Source organism: Rhamphochromis longiceps, linkage group LG11 (assembly GCF_057381845.1).
Source record: "Rhamphochromis longiceps isolate RC_006_pf linkage group LG11, R_longiceps_female_GT1.1, whole genome shotgun sequence".
NCBI lineage: Eukaryota > Metazoa > Chordata > Actinopteri > Cichliformes > Cichlidae > Rhamphochromis > Rhamphochromis longiceps.
The window spans coordinates 20480692-20491850 of NC_140567.1; the positions used below are offsets into that span (position 1 = coordinate 20480692).

Here is an 11159-nt window from a genome sequence, read left to right on the forward strand (position 1 = left end):
TCTTATTTGCACTCAACAGTCACTGTGTTAGGCACATATTGAAAACACTGGGTTGGAATTTATTTTGCCTTCAAAAATTTGACCAAAATCTTTTGGTCAAAATTGATAATAGCATCACTGAGTTGCTGCAGATTTACCAGCTGTACATCAGTGATGAGAATCTCCTTTTATGCCAAACACCCCAAAAGATTTTTTTTTAATTTAGCCTTTGAGACTGAGTGTCTCACTTCCAAGAGACCTGCTCCAGACAAACATATTAAAATTACAACAATAAAAAAGCAATAAAATGGCTAAATATGTATAACATACACAGTCATATTAAAACATGAACAAGTTCCCAGAGATGATTTCATAAAAACATTTGTATGTCTTTTAAAGTCTGCAAGTGAAATCAACTGAGAGAGCTTCTGCAATGTACTGCATGAAGACAGGGCAGAAAAGGACAATGCCTTCTTCCCAAGCTCTGTACGAACTGATGTTGCTGAAGATGCTCTACTGCGTTGAGATCTGGTGACTGTGAAGGCCGTTTGAGTACAGTGTACTCACTGTTATGTTCAAGAAACCAGTTTGAGTTCATTTAAGCTTTGTAGCATGGGACATTATTCTGCTGGAAGTAGCCATCGGATGTTAGGTACACTGTGGTTATAAAGGGATGGACATGGTCAGAAACAATGCTAACATGCCCAAAGTGTACCGACATCATTACACCACCACCACCTGCCATGACCATTGGAAGGGAGAATAGATGCATGCTTTCATGCAAAATAAACATCCAAGGGACTCTACCATGTGAATTTCACAAAAGAAGTGGCATTCATCTGACCAAGCAACATTTTTCCAATCTTCTATCGTCTTTGCCTTTTTCAGATCATTCCCTGTAAACCCCAGAAATGGTCATGCAAAATAGGAAATTCATTGGAAGTCATAGTAGTTCAGCAGTTTCTGATCTGGTACCAACAGCCATGCCACGCTCAAAGTCACTTAAATCAAGTCACTTCAGCAGGTCATCTGCACTAACAGGTGCACCTAATAAACGGACAGTGAGTGTATAGTTGGCACAGTAAGTAAAGAGCCTTTACCTCTAGGCACGTAAACCACATGGTAGCATATTTAACTTCAGCATGACAGAAGACAAACTGCAACTTAATTATGTTTATTTTGCAAAAAATCAAATAGCATCTTATTTACATCCATAGAAAAAACAATTATTTGTTGTAATATTACAACAGAATATCTAAAGGATTAATATTAAAACTCATCAGAAATAAGCCTATTGCACACCTGTGATGTAAACCTACTGCAAATGACTTATTTACTGTACAGGAGTTTTTAAGTGTTTGCATTCTTAAAATAAAAATAACAATAATAAAGTTGAAAATACTATCCGGTAAGCTTCTTTTTAAAGCCCTAAGATAATTTTCCTGCTTTTTTGTTTTGTTTTTTTCAAATGGCTCAGTGAATTTGCAGTCAAATGTTAACCCAGCCTGCAAGAGCAGTCTTACTGATCATTTCACTAATTGGACATCAATAAAATATTAAGTACACCTGGTAACAACACTTAACAATGGTATGTACAATAGCATGGACGATAAGCTGAAAATGGTTACTGTTCTGTAACTACCACTTTTAGGATTACTCATTTACTCACTTCAAGCCCTTGGCCTGGCACCTGTTGCTAAATACACCAAACATGCAGTAAAAAGCATGCCTTATGAATACAAATGTCCATACATTCACACAAAAGTTGGACAGAACAATTCATGTCATTAATGTGAACTTTATAACTTATGGTATAATAAATAGACATTGTAAAAATGCATAGGTTTGTGCAGATGTCCACATGAACAGCAGTTGTCAATATTTTTAACAGCTATGCGGTTTCCTTTCTTGTTTTCAGTTACTGTAGGCAGCAGAGGCTAAAGCCATTCACATGACAGTTCCTTTTTGGTCCACTTGGAAACTTTGAGCAACAGCTCACAATGACATTATGTAAAACACAACAAATCCATTGTCAAACTGCACAATCTGAATTCATTTTCAGGGAAAAATATATACACATAGTAATGTTTACTAAGCTTTTATAGTAAGTACAGGAAAATATTTATATAACTGACTAAAAGTTAGCTTAGTACGTAATTCAATCACATACTTAAGACACATTTTGGGAATAGTTTTTGCTTTTTTTTTTTTTTTTTGCGCTAAAAAAAAAAAAAAAAAAAAAAAAAAAAAAAAAATAGTGCTTTGTGCTAGTTGGAAGCATCATCGTATCTCACTGAAGCCAAGAAGAAAAAAAACAACATTGATAATAGTTTCATATTGATCATACTGATCAATTCAAAGGGAATCAAACAATTTTACAAGGAACTGACCAGAACCAAATACCCTGTGCTTAAATACCTTAAAGCATGTAGAGTACGCCTTAAGCCACAATACAGCAACAACCAGAAACAAATGTCACAATGAATAATTATGGTTGGAGTCTGCATAATCAGATTAGAAACACCTTCGCTGTCACCGGTCTCTGGAACAAGACTTGGAATTTAAATCTCCTCAAACCAACCTTAATTAATTGTACTGCTCAGTTAAACCCTTCTCGGGTCGTAAGTACACACATGAACACCCTCTTCATACCAAAACCTCTCCTGCTGTAGAGTTTAAAAACTACTGAAACGTCTCAAAATGACACGAGACAGTCTCACACTACTTTGTACACCTTTCTTCCAGCAGTTAGCCACTACTCTGCCCATTCAGAGGGGCTCTGTTCTTCTCTGAACCGTGAGCATCTCTTGTTCTTATTTCACACCACCTCGTCAGACTCAAGGTTGTATTCTTCATATAATGCATCAAGAATGGCCAGCTGCTTCTCCATGGCAGGCAGATACACTCCCAGATCCCTGTGCATGCCGTTGATAAAATCGCTCTTCAGCTTGTCACCTTCTCTTGACACTAAAGCAGCTGTGAAACTTTGATAAGACGGGGAAGCTCTGAGCGCCAACTGGGGGGGAAAAAAAAAAAAAAAAGTCAAGTACTTGTCACACAAAGAATAAATATACTCAGAAGGTATTAATACTGGACTGGGTAAAAAAATAAAAATACCTACAGCAAATACACCACGGACAACCCACCCGTGGTACTGCCGAAGAGTCTTCCCATAAGCGTTGTCTGGGTGAAAGAAAAGAAGGAACAATTCAACACTTTTACGTGTTTGAACTTATGTTAAGATGTGCATTGTAAAACAGAAATGCATTACTTAGTGCTCCCTGGATGTCTTGCTCTCCAGCGTTGACTTCTGACAGAAACTCCTTGAGGAACTTCAGCCCTCGTCTGAGCCACAGCAGAGCCTCTGTTGCAGAATTGCGCACCTGGGCAACATCTGTCTCTACTTCATGCAGCACAATAGACTGTAGTGTAGAAAAGCTCTCAGGGTCTGACCTCAGCTTCTGGTGAATTTTCTACAACAGAACACGAGACACTGTGACATAGTACTCTCTACTCTGGTAGACTGTTCTGACTTTCAACAACTAACTGCAATTAATGAATATTTAATACACAGTATATAGTTAAATATGCTTGTTGACAAAAAATATTAACAAGAAATGGACAGAACACTAAAGCTAAACAAAAAAGGGGAATGAAATAAATACCTCATTATTGACAAACTGTATGACTGATTGGACTCTACTCTTTAATGCAGTTTTGAAAATGTGATTGAATAATTTAGAGCAACTTTTAAAGACCAACTTCACTGTTATTCCTTCGATTAACCAAAATCATGTGCTCTTACCTTTATGTTTCCGACAAAATCCATTTTAACTGGTGCAAACACTGTGGATCCCAGTTTGTCTGAGAAGAGAGAATCTATGATAACTTTTTTTTGCTGGTTCTGAAGCACAGATTCTCAACTTGTGTCCTACTTTGAGTGCACAATGTTTTGATGTTTTTAAGTAATAACAGGCTGCTTAGATGTCCTTCAGATTTAAACTAAATATAACACTGAAATGAGGGATTACGGTGCACTCTAAGACCTACTGGACTGTATTAAGTATAGGACACACACAGACAAAAATAGGTTACCATCACTGTGGGCTGTAAACTTTCAAACAAAGCTGGGAATAGGCTTTAGCTAAGAGGTCACGTTAGTTCAGATACAAATTTAAGCTTATTGAGATGTTTTATGTGTTTATCTATAGACAACCATTACATACATCAAGTTTCTCTCTTATAAGTAATTTTAACTTTAGAAAACAGCTCACTGTAAGTAACCTTTACTGATGTCAGTTCATGTGAAATACAGACTAACATTCCCTTCGACCTCTTACATGTGTGCTAATTGAAAGCTGTTGTTTAAAGATAATTCCTAATAATCCTACTTCAGCCTTGGTATTTGTTAACACAGGAATAACTCTGACAAACAAGGCAGACCCTTTTTATAAAACAAAACAAAAAAACAATGTTTTTGGCTCCATGTTACTCAGGTCTTGCACTTCTTCACTTTGTAATTCTGTGAATGGCGACTTTTTATCATGACGTAATACACTGTGAGTAACAAAGTGTGCACACAGCACAAAAATGTGCATGACCTAATTCTTATGATTAACCTTGTCATATGATATTATTTTGGGCTACAAAGAACAACTAAAGACAGACATACATGTGCAAAAAGAAAGTAACAGAGACATGAAGGAAAAGTGTGATGAAGAACCTGTGATAGAAAGCTGCCACCTCATTAATTGCAAAGATTATGAAGGACAGAACATGTACATAAAAGAGGGGGAAAACAGCAAATGAAAGTGATTGTCTTTTTTTTCTTTATCGGAGTTAAAAATGCTGAGATTACAAGAAATGCAAATGGGAACCATGAGAATTAGGAACAGGGTGTCAGATAAAGATGAAGAGAGGCTTAAAGTAACCGGCCTACCTAATACAGGTACTATTGCATAGCATGAGTCCAAAAACTCTTGTGTAGGGATACCATTGTCGTCATCCAGTCTTATATCACTAAATCTAAAAAACAAAAAACAAGAAGTAGAATAGATTCAAACAGCAGAATATATTAGAGGGAAGCTATCCCATATCAGTTTTTATTTGACCAAAAGCAAACAGAAAGAAAACATGATAATAAAGATTAGAAGAACAATACTGTGGATGCTTAATCAACATCCACACTAATTAGAGGAGCATACATTTCAAAACCAAGCCAGAGAGACAAGTCACACAAAACATCATGCAACTCTGACAAAAGTACCCAAGACTACTTCATCTAAAACTTAAAAGAGCTGTGGTTTTCACTAATCTTTCCCTTTGTTTGATTCCTGCATTACAATAACATTCACCTCAAACAGTACAGATGTAAATCACACTCTAGCCACATGTTCGATTACACTCTCAGAATCTTAAAAAAAAAAAAAAAAAAAAAAAAAAAAAAAAAAGTATTTGAAAAAGAAAGAAAAGTTAACAAAACAGGTTTACAAACCCAAATATCAGACGAGGGCCTCTCTGTGTCATGTGATCAAGAGAGAACACACTGATATAAAACACTTGACTGTAAGATCTTAAAAACTGACTTTTTCAAACTTGTTATTAAACTATTCTGTGCAATACTACAGCACTATTATTATTAACAAACTAAGTCACTGTGCAGTCTAGTCAGAAGATACAGCACAAGCGCAGAGCCTTAGTTACAAATATACTATACATATAAATTAAATGAGTTTAATACTGCAGCAGTGAAATATCACAGACAATTGTATACTTAAATTCCCACAGTAAGTAAAGTGTCCTAAGGGATGTGAGCTTCCTGAGTGGCATTTTCATACCTGTGACTCATTGTGCTGAAGAATGTTTCCACCTGCTCTGTGTCTTCTGACTCAGTTGACTTTCTGGGAATCTCGCCTTCTTCTTCACCCTCTTCTTGGTGCTGAAGTCGAAAATCCTTCACGTCCCCATTGTTGTTGTCATGCGTCTGACTTTGGTCCACTTTGTCCATCTGCTCTTGTCCTATCTGCTTTTGTTCATCATCTTCACTCTCGTCATCCCCCTCTGCTGGCTGGTCATAGTGTTCAATCTCAGGGGTGGTCTGGGTAGTAGGTAAGCTAGGATTAACTTGATCCTTGTGGACTTCTGAGCTGCTGGCTGTTTCAGTGTCTGCATGAAACAACGATGCATGAGTCTTTTTGCAAATTAGACTGTCAAAAATCAGTCTAGTGTCTACACATTTTTTTTATTAAACACGACCTATGACCCTGAGAAAGCTACTCCAGTAGCATCACAAATTCACAGTTGGTACAGCAACTCAAGCCATTTTAGGTTCCTCATCTCTCCCTGTAAGACAACTTTCTTCTTATTGGCTGATGCTTGCAAATAGAAGATTTGAATAGCAGGTGGGTGAAGCAGCTGCACCCAGAGCCAGAGCTGTATAGCTGAGATGACAATATGAAGAAATACGAGCACTCACAAAGAGACAGCTATCTTTTTAAATGGCTATATTGCATATATTAATTTATTTTCTTATGCTACATTAAAATACAATATAAGAAAATAAACATTAAAAACCTCTGCATCTCCATTGACTTACTATATAGATCCCAATCAAAGTAATAAAGTATGAAAAGACTAGTCTTATTTCTCAGCAATGGCCCCTTTGTGTAAAGGCTTTGTCACTGCTAAGGGAAATGTAATAATGGAACAAGTCATCCATCACTGTACTCACTAAAAGACAATAATCTATTCACTTCAGTTCATAGAATACACAAACAACAACCAGGGCCCTTGAGTGCTGTGTAGTCTTTCCTTTGTGGAATGCGGTAATGGTTTTTAGTTCAGGAACTTCCCCAGCAAGAAAAGCGAGTGGCTGGCAACCTGACCTACCTGATGGAGAAGATTGGTTTTCTGGTCTGCCTGGCTCATCTGGTCCCTCTGGCCCGGAGTCAAGGGTCTGGCTGTCATGTGCAATTGTTTCTCCTGAGGTTTCGGACAAATCTTTCCACCTGTAATATGTTTCAGGACAATGTGTCAATTCTAAAAAGCTGGGACAGAAATTATGCCCTTGACAAAATGCAACAACAATGGCAGAATATCAACAGAAACCTTTTGAAACTGTATTTTTGTTTGAACATCTCTTTGCTCTGTGCTACCTTTAGCACCTACGTGGCACTTCATGAGCGATAAAATCATTCAATACAGTAAGAGAAGCCACCTACTTTTCTCCAAGGTTCTGATTTAAATGATGGCTGTGTTTAATCTGTGGAGACAGCACAACACAGACAAACACTGGGTGACTACGCATATTTTGATTTTTGGAAAACAATCCCAGAGCAATTATACTAGCTTGCCCACACAGAGCTGGTGAGAGAAGTATACCTTCTGAGGTTTGATGGGTGCTACTGGAGGAGTTCCTGGTGGACTCTGTGTTGCCAAATCTGTAGTGAAAGTACGATTTGCTATCTGCATGCATTCCTCTAGAGTCTTAAGGAAAGTCGTGCATGTAGACTTCACCATATTCCCAGTGTCTAGACCCATCTGAGAAGGAAACACAAACATACATGTTGGGTGTAGATTGCTAACGAAATCTGCTGAAATCCAAGCCAAAAGATTCAAGACGTATACAACAACTGTTTCTTGTCTATTAATACGTACATAGCAACTGCAAACTAGCTACTCTATACTGCAGTTTCACACTAACAGCAGCATATCACATTTCATCAGCTCATCCAAACTTTAACCTTACCTCTGGCGTGTCTCCTAGCTCATCATTCTCCTTGATCTTGTTTACTTGTTGGAGGAGAAGGTCACAGTACAATCTGAGTTCTGACATCTTAGTTTTCAGCGCCTCTGTATTCTCCTGAAGCTCTGTATTCATTGTGCACACAGACAGCAGATCAGAGTTTGAGAAGTCGTGCAAATGCCTTACAACACTTGTATGTAAGTATGGTCTGTACTATTCCAGGTCTAAACGCTTTTACCCTGTTTTTACTTGCAACAGTATCTTGTAAAGTATCCAAATACCTTTTTCTCTCTTGGTTCGGTTGTCTGTAAGGCAAGCTTTGGCTGTTCCCAGCGCCACCAGCCATTTCTGCCTTTCTGCTGCATTGATGGCTCTGAGGTAAAAGTACTGCTCTCCTGGTATGGTCAGGTCAACTCGTGTAGAGTCAGAGGAATGAACTAAAAAAAAAAAAAAAAAAACAGCAGCAAGCAAGGGAACATGCCTGTCAGTACTGCACCCAAAGGATGCTTGCTCTGGTTAAACCGTGCACAGAGTAAAGTGGAGCACACCGACCTTGGATTTCACAAACGGAAATTTTAATGCTGCCCTTGCACCCTTTCCAGGCATCTTCTTGAGAGTCATAGTAGGACAAAGTTCCTCCATGAAGCACAAACCAGCGAGGCTGCCAACCTATAAAGCGTATGGGAAAAATAAGTGAATCAATGCTGTGGCATTACTGTAAACTGCACTTAGTTTTTAGCATTAGAAAAGTCATCAACATACAGCGTTACCCAGCTTCGTGAACTTGACGAGTCTTAAGTTATGTTAGCAACAACTAATTGGTTGTGAAGTCAGATTATAACGACAGGTGGTGGACATGACCGAGCGCTGCTAGCTAAGACTGACGTAACGGCTCAACTCTAATTCACTGAACAGCTAATTTATCAAAGATAGGAATGCTAGTGGTCAATACGCTACCAAAGCTGGCGGGCAGCTAACGGTAGCTCGTCCGTTTTAACGTCACAAACTCGCTGTCATGCTAGCTAGCAGCCTCAAAACGAGCTCTACAACGGAAAGCACGCAAAGACTTTAGTGTTAACCTACCACTTATGTAATTGGTCCACTTATACAGCATTCCTTCCATTATTTAATTGCGTGTTTTTCCCGTTCATTACTTGTTTATCACAACAGGACGTGATGCCCAGCTGACTGTAGCGACTCCATTGGGCCCGAGTGTGATTTTCGGAGTAACGTCCACCGCTTTGCATTCCAACTACGTCGATAAAAGTGCGTAAACTTTTTCGTGAATCTGCCACTAGCCGATCCTGAGCGTTACTATCGCCTTTCTTCACCACACCCCCGCCCCCCTCCTTCGTCATATGGGTTTAAGTAGCCTAGGTGTGGATTGTAGTGATTGGCACATGGAAGCATCAATGAAAGAAGAGATTCTAAAGAAAGGGCGGGGCTTAGGAATGACGCTATCCAATTGCAGATGGAGGAGGGCAGACAGCTCAACAGTGGGTGCATTCGTCGCAGAAGTTGGGTGCCACGTATGGCATTCTTTACATGTCTTTATTTTAAATTCTGTAGAAAGAGAGAGTGAAATTGAAGTTATCTCATCCACTTCTCATGAGTAAGTGCTGTTATCTATAAGTATGATCTTGTTTTCTCTCTGCTCGTTATTGGCATCACTGTTTGTGTTGGTCACTGGGGGAAAACTGCCCGAGCCCGAAGTGAAAATTGAGGTGATACACAAACCCTTCATGTGTCACCGCAAGTCAAAAAACGGAGACATGCTTCTTGTTCATTACGAGGGATTTCTGGAGAGTAATGGCACCATGTTTCATTCCAGGTAATAAATGTAACAGTGATGCATGTATTGCATATACTTTAGTCTCAACTGCTTATTAAAACTGTACGCCGCTGAACATGTGCAGCATCTCATATTTCTGCGTTTGTGCAGCTGTACAGTCAAACTCAACACTTATATCCTCACATAGTTGGCTGGCACTCACTTAACCCTCATTCCACTTACATTTGGCATATCAGTCCTCTGTATGGCATCCGGATATTGACTGCATGTCTCTTTTTGACTCCTGATAGCCGCAAACATGGGGATAAAAACCCTGTGTGGCTTACCCTGGGGATCCGAGAGGTGCTCAAGGGTTGGGATAAGGGTCTGCAGAACATGTGCACAGGGGAGCGCAGGAAGCTGACTGTACCTCCATCGCTGGCATATGGCAAGGAAGGAAAAGGTAACACAAACTATGTGCAACACATACAGAAAAAACAAAACAAAACGTTCCACTGTTACATCTCTGTCACTTGGACATTTTTATTGGTTTACAGGGAAAATTCCTCCAGGCAGCACCCTCATTTTTGACATTGAACTCATGGAGATTCGAAATGGGCCCAGGTCACACGAATCTTTCCGGGATATGGATCTAAATGATGACTGGAAGCTCTCCAGACTGGAGGTATCTGGCTAGCTAGCTTGCGATCTGTCTGCCTGGCTATCTGGCTATCTATTTTGTCATTACTATTTTCTCTCCACACCTTTCAGGTAAAAGAGTACTTGAAGAAGGAATTTGAGAAACATGGCTACTCACCCAACGACACACATCATGAAGTTATGGTGGATGACATCTTCAAAAACGAGGATGAAGATAAAGATGGGTTTATATCTGCCAGGGAGTTCACCTACCAGCACGATGAACTGTAAAAGACTTTTTTTTTTTTTATCAGTTTTTTTAAAATAATATTTTCACACTATTTGAACTCCACTCTCATATTTTTGTGACTGAACTTGAAAATATCAGCTCGATGTCGTGTTATTTTATATTAAAAGGACTTTTTAATTTATATTTCTATTGTACATACACTGAAAATGCCACCACAAATGCATTTAGGTCACTGTTCTGGATTCATTAAACTATTATTTTGAAAATAAAAAAAATCTTTGTTAATTTATCTTTACTACGTTTATAATTAATGCCCCGAAAAAGTATATTGTGACATAGCTGGAAGTAGCCATCAGGAAAATGGCACATTCTAGTCATAAAAGCATGATAATGGTAGGCTGTGGTGTTTAAACAAGGCTTTATTGTATTATTAAGAAAACAACCTGATCTGTTGATGCAAGGTATAGCCTATAATGTATGAATGCCACAAAACAATCAACACTCATCAGACCAGGCAACGTTTTTCTAATCTTCTATCGTCCAATTTTTGTGAACCTATGCAAATTATAGCCTCAACTTCTCGTTTTCAGCTAACAGGAGTGGCACCTGGTGCGGTTTTCTGCTTCTGTAGACCATCTGCAATGAGGTTCAACTTGTTTTGCATTCAGTATTGGATTCATTTTGTATCTTGCACATACCTGGGTTGTAATAAGGGGTTATTTGAATTGTTTCGGGATTTCTATGAGCTCAAAGCAGTCTGTCCATTCTCACTCTGA

The 11159-nt window shown here is 38.8% G+C and overlaps 2 protein-coding genes across 2 annotated transcripts; one reads left to right on the forward strand and one right to left on the reverse strand.

The window, feature by feature from the left end:
* Positions 1-2171: 2171 nt before the first annotated feature.
* Positions 2172-9038, reverse strand: plekha8 (pleckstrin homology domain containing A8). Its single transcript, XM_085422736.1, has 13 exons — positions 8807-9038; positions 8276-8392; positions 8005-8160; positions 7727-7848; positions 7360-7518; positions 7200-7240; positions 6868-6986; positions 5817-6144; positions 4919-5004; positions 3785-3843; positions 3251-3452; positions 3101-3162; positions 2172-2995 (listed from the first exon to the last, which is right to left on the reverse strand). Exons 1-13 carry the CDS (start codon positions 8844-8846, stop codon positions 2798-2800), a joined length of 1689 nt encoding a protein of 562 aa, XP_085278862.1. The 5' UTR covers positions 8847-9038; the 3' UTR covers positions 2172-2797.
* Positions 9039-9200: 162 nt separating this feature from the next.
* fkbp14 (FKBP prolyl isomerase 14) lies at positions 9201-10452 on the forward strand. The gene is made up of 4 exons (XM_085422738.1): positions 9201-9554; positions 9806-9957; positions 10052-10179; positions 10266-10452. The coding sequence occupies exons 1-4, from the start codon at positions 9358-9360 to the stop codon at positions 10422-10424; spliced, it is 636 nt and encodes a 211-aa protein (XP_085278864.1). The 5' UTR covers positions 9201-9357; the 3' UTR covers positions 10425-10452.
* The last annotated feature ends 707 nt before the right edge of the window (positions 10453-11159 follow it).

What these genes read in the sequence shown, in the direction of transcription:
- plekha8 (XM_085422736.1), bottom strand. Translation starts at nt 8,846, where the DNA reads ATGGAAGGAATGCTGTATAAGTGGACCAATTACATAAGTG. An exon ending in AGCTAGGAGACACGCCAGAG is followed by an intron (nt 7,519 to 7,726) that starts GTAAGGTTAAAG and finishes TTTCCTTCTCAG; the next exon opens with ATGGGTCTAGACACTGGGAA. An exon ending in TTCAGCACAATGAGTCACAG is followed by an intron (nt 5,005 to 5,816) that starts GTATGAAAATGC and finishes TTTGTTTTTTAG; the next exon opens with ATTTAGTGATATAAGACTGG.
- fkbp14 (XM_085422738.1), top strand. Translation starts at nt 9,358, where the DNA reads ATGATCTTGTTTTCTCTCTGCTCGTTATTGGCATCACTGTTTGTGTTG. An exon ending in GGCACCATGTTTCATTCCAG is followed by an intron (nt 9,555 to 9,805) that starts GTAATAAATGTA and finishes GACTCCTGATAG; the next exon opens with CCGCAAACATGGGGATAAAA. An exon ending in ATATGGCAAGGAAGGAAAAG is followed by an intron (nt 9,958 to 10,051) that starts GTAACACAAACT and finishes ATTGGTTTACAG; the next exon opens with GGAAAATTCCTCCAGGCAGC.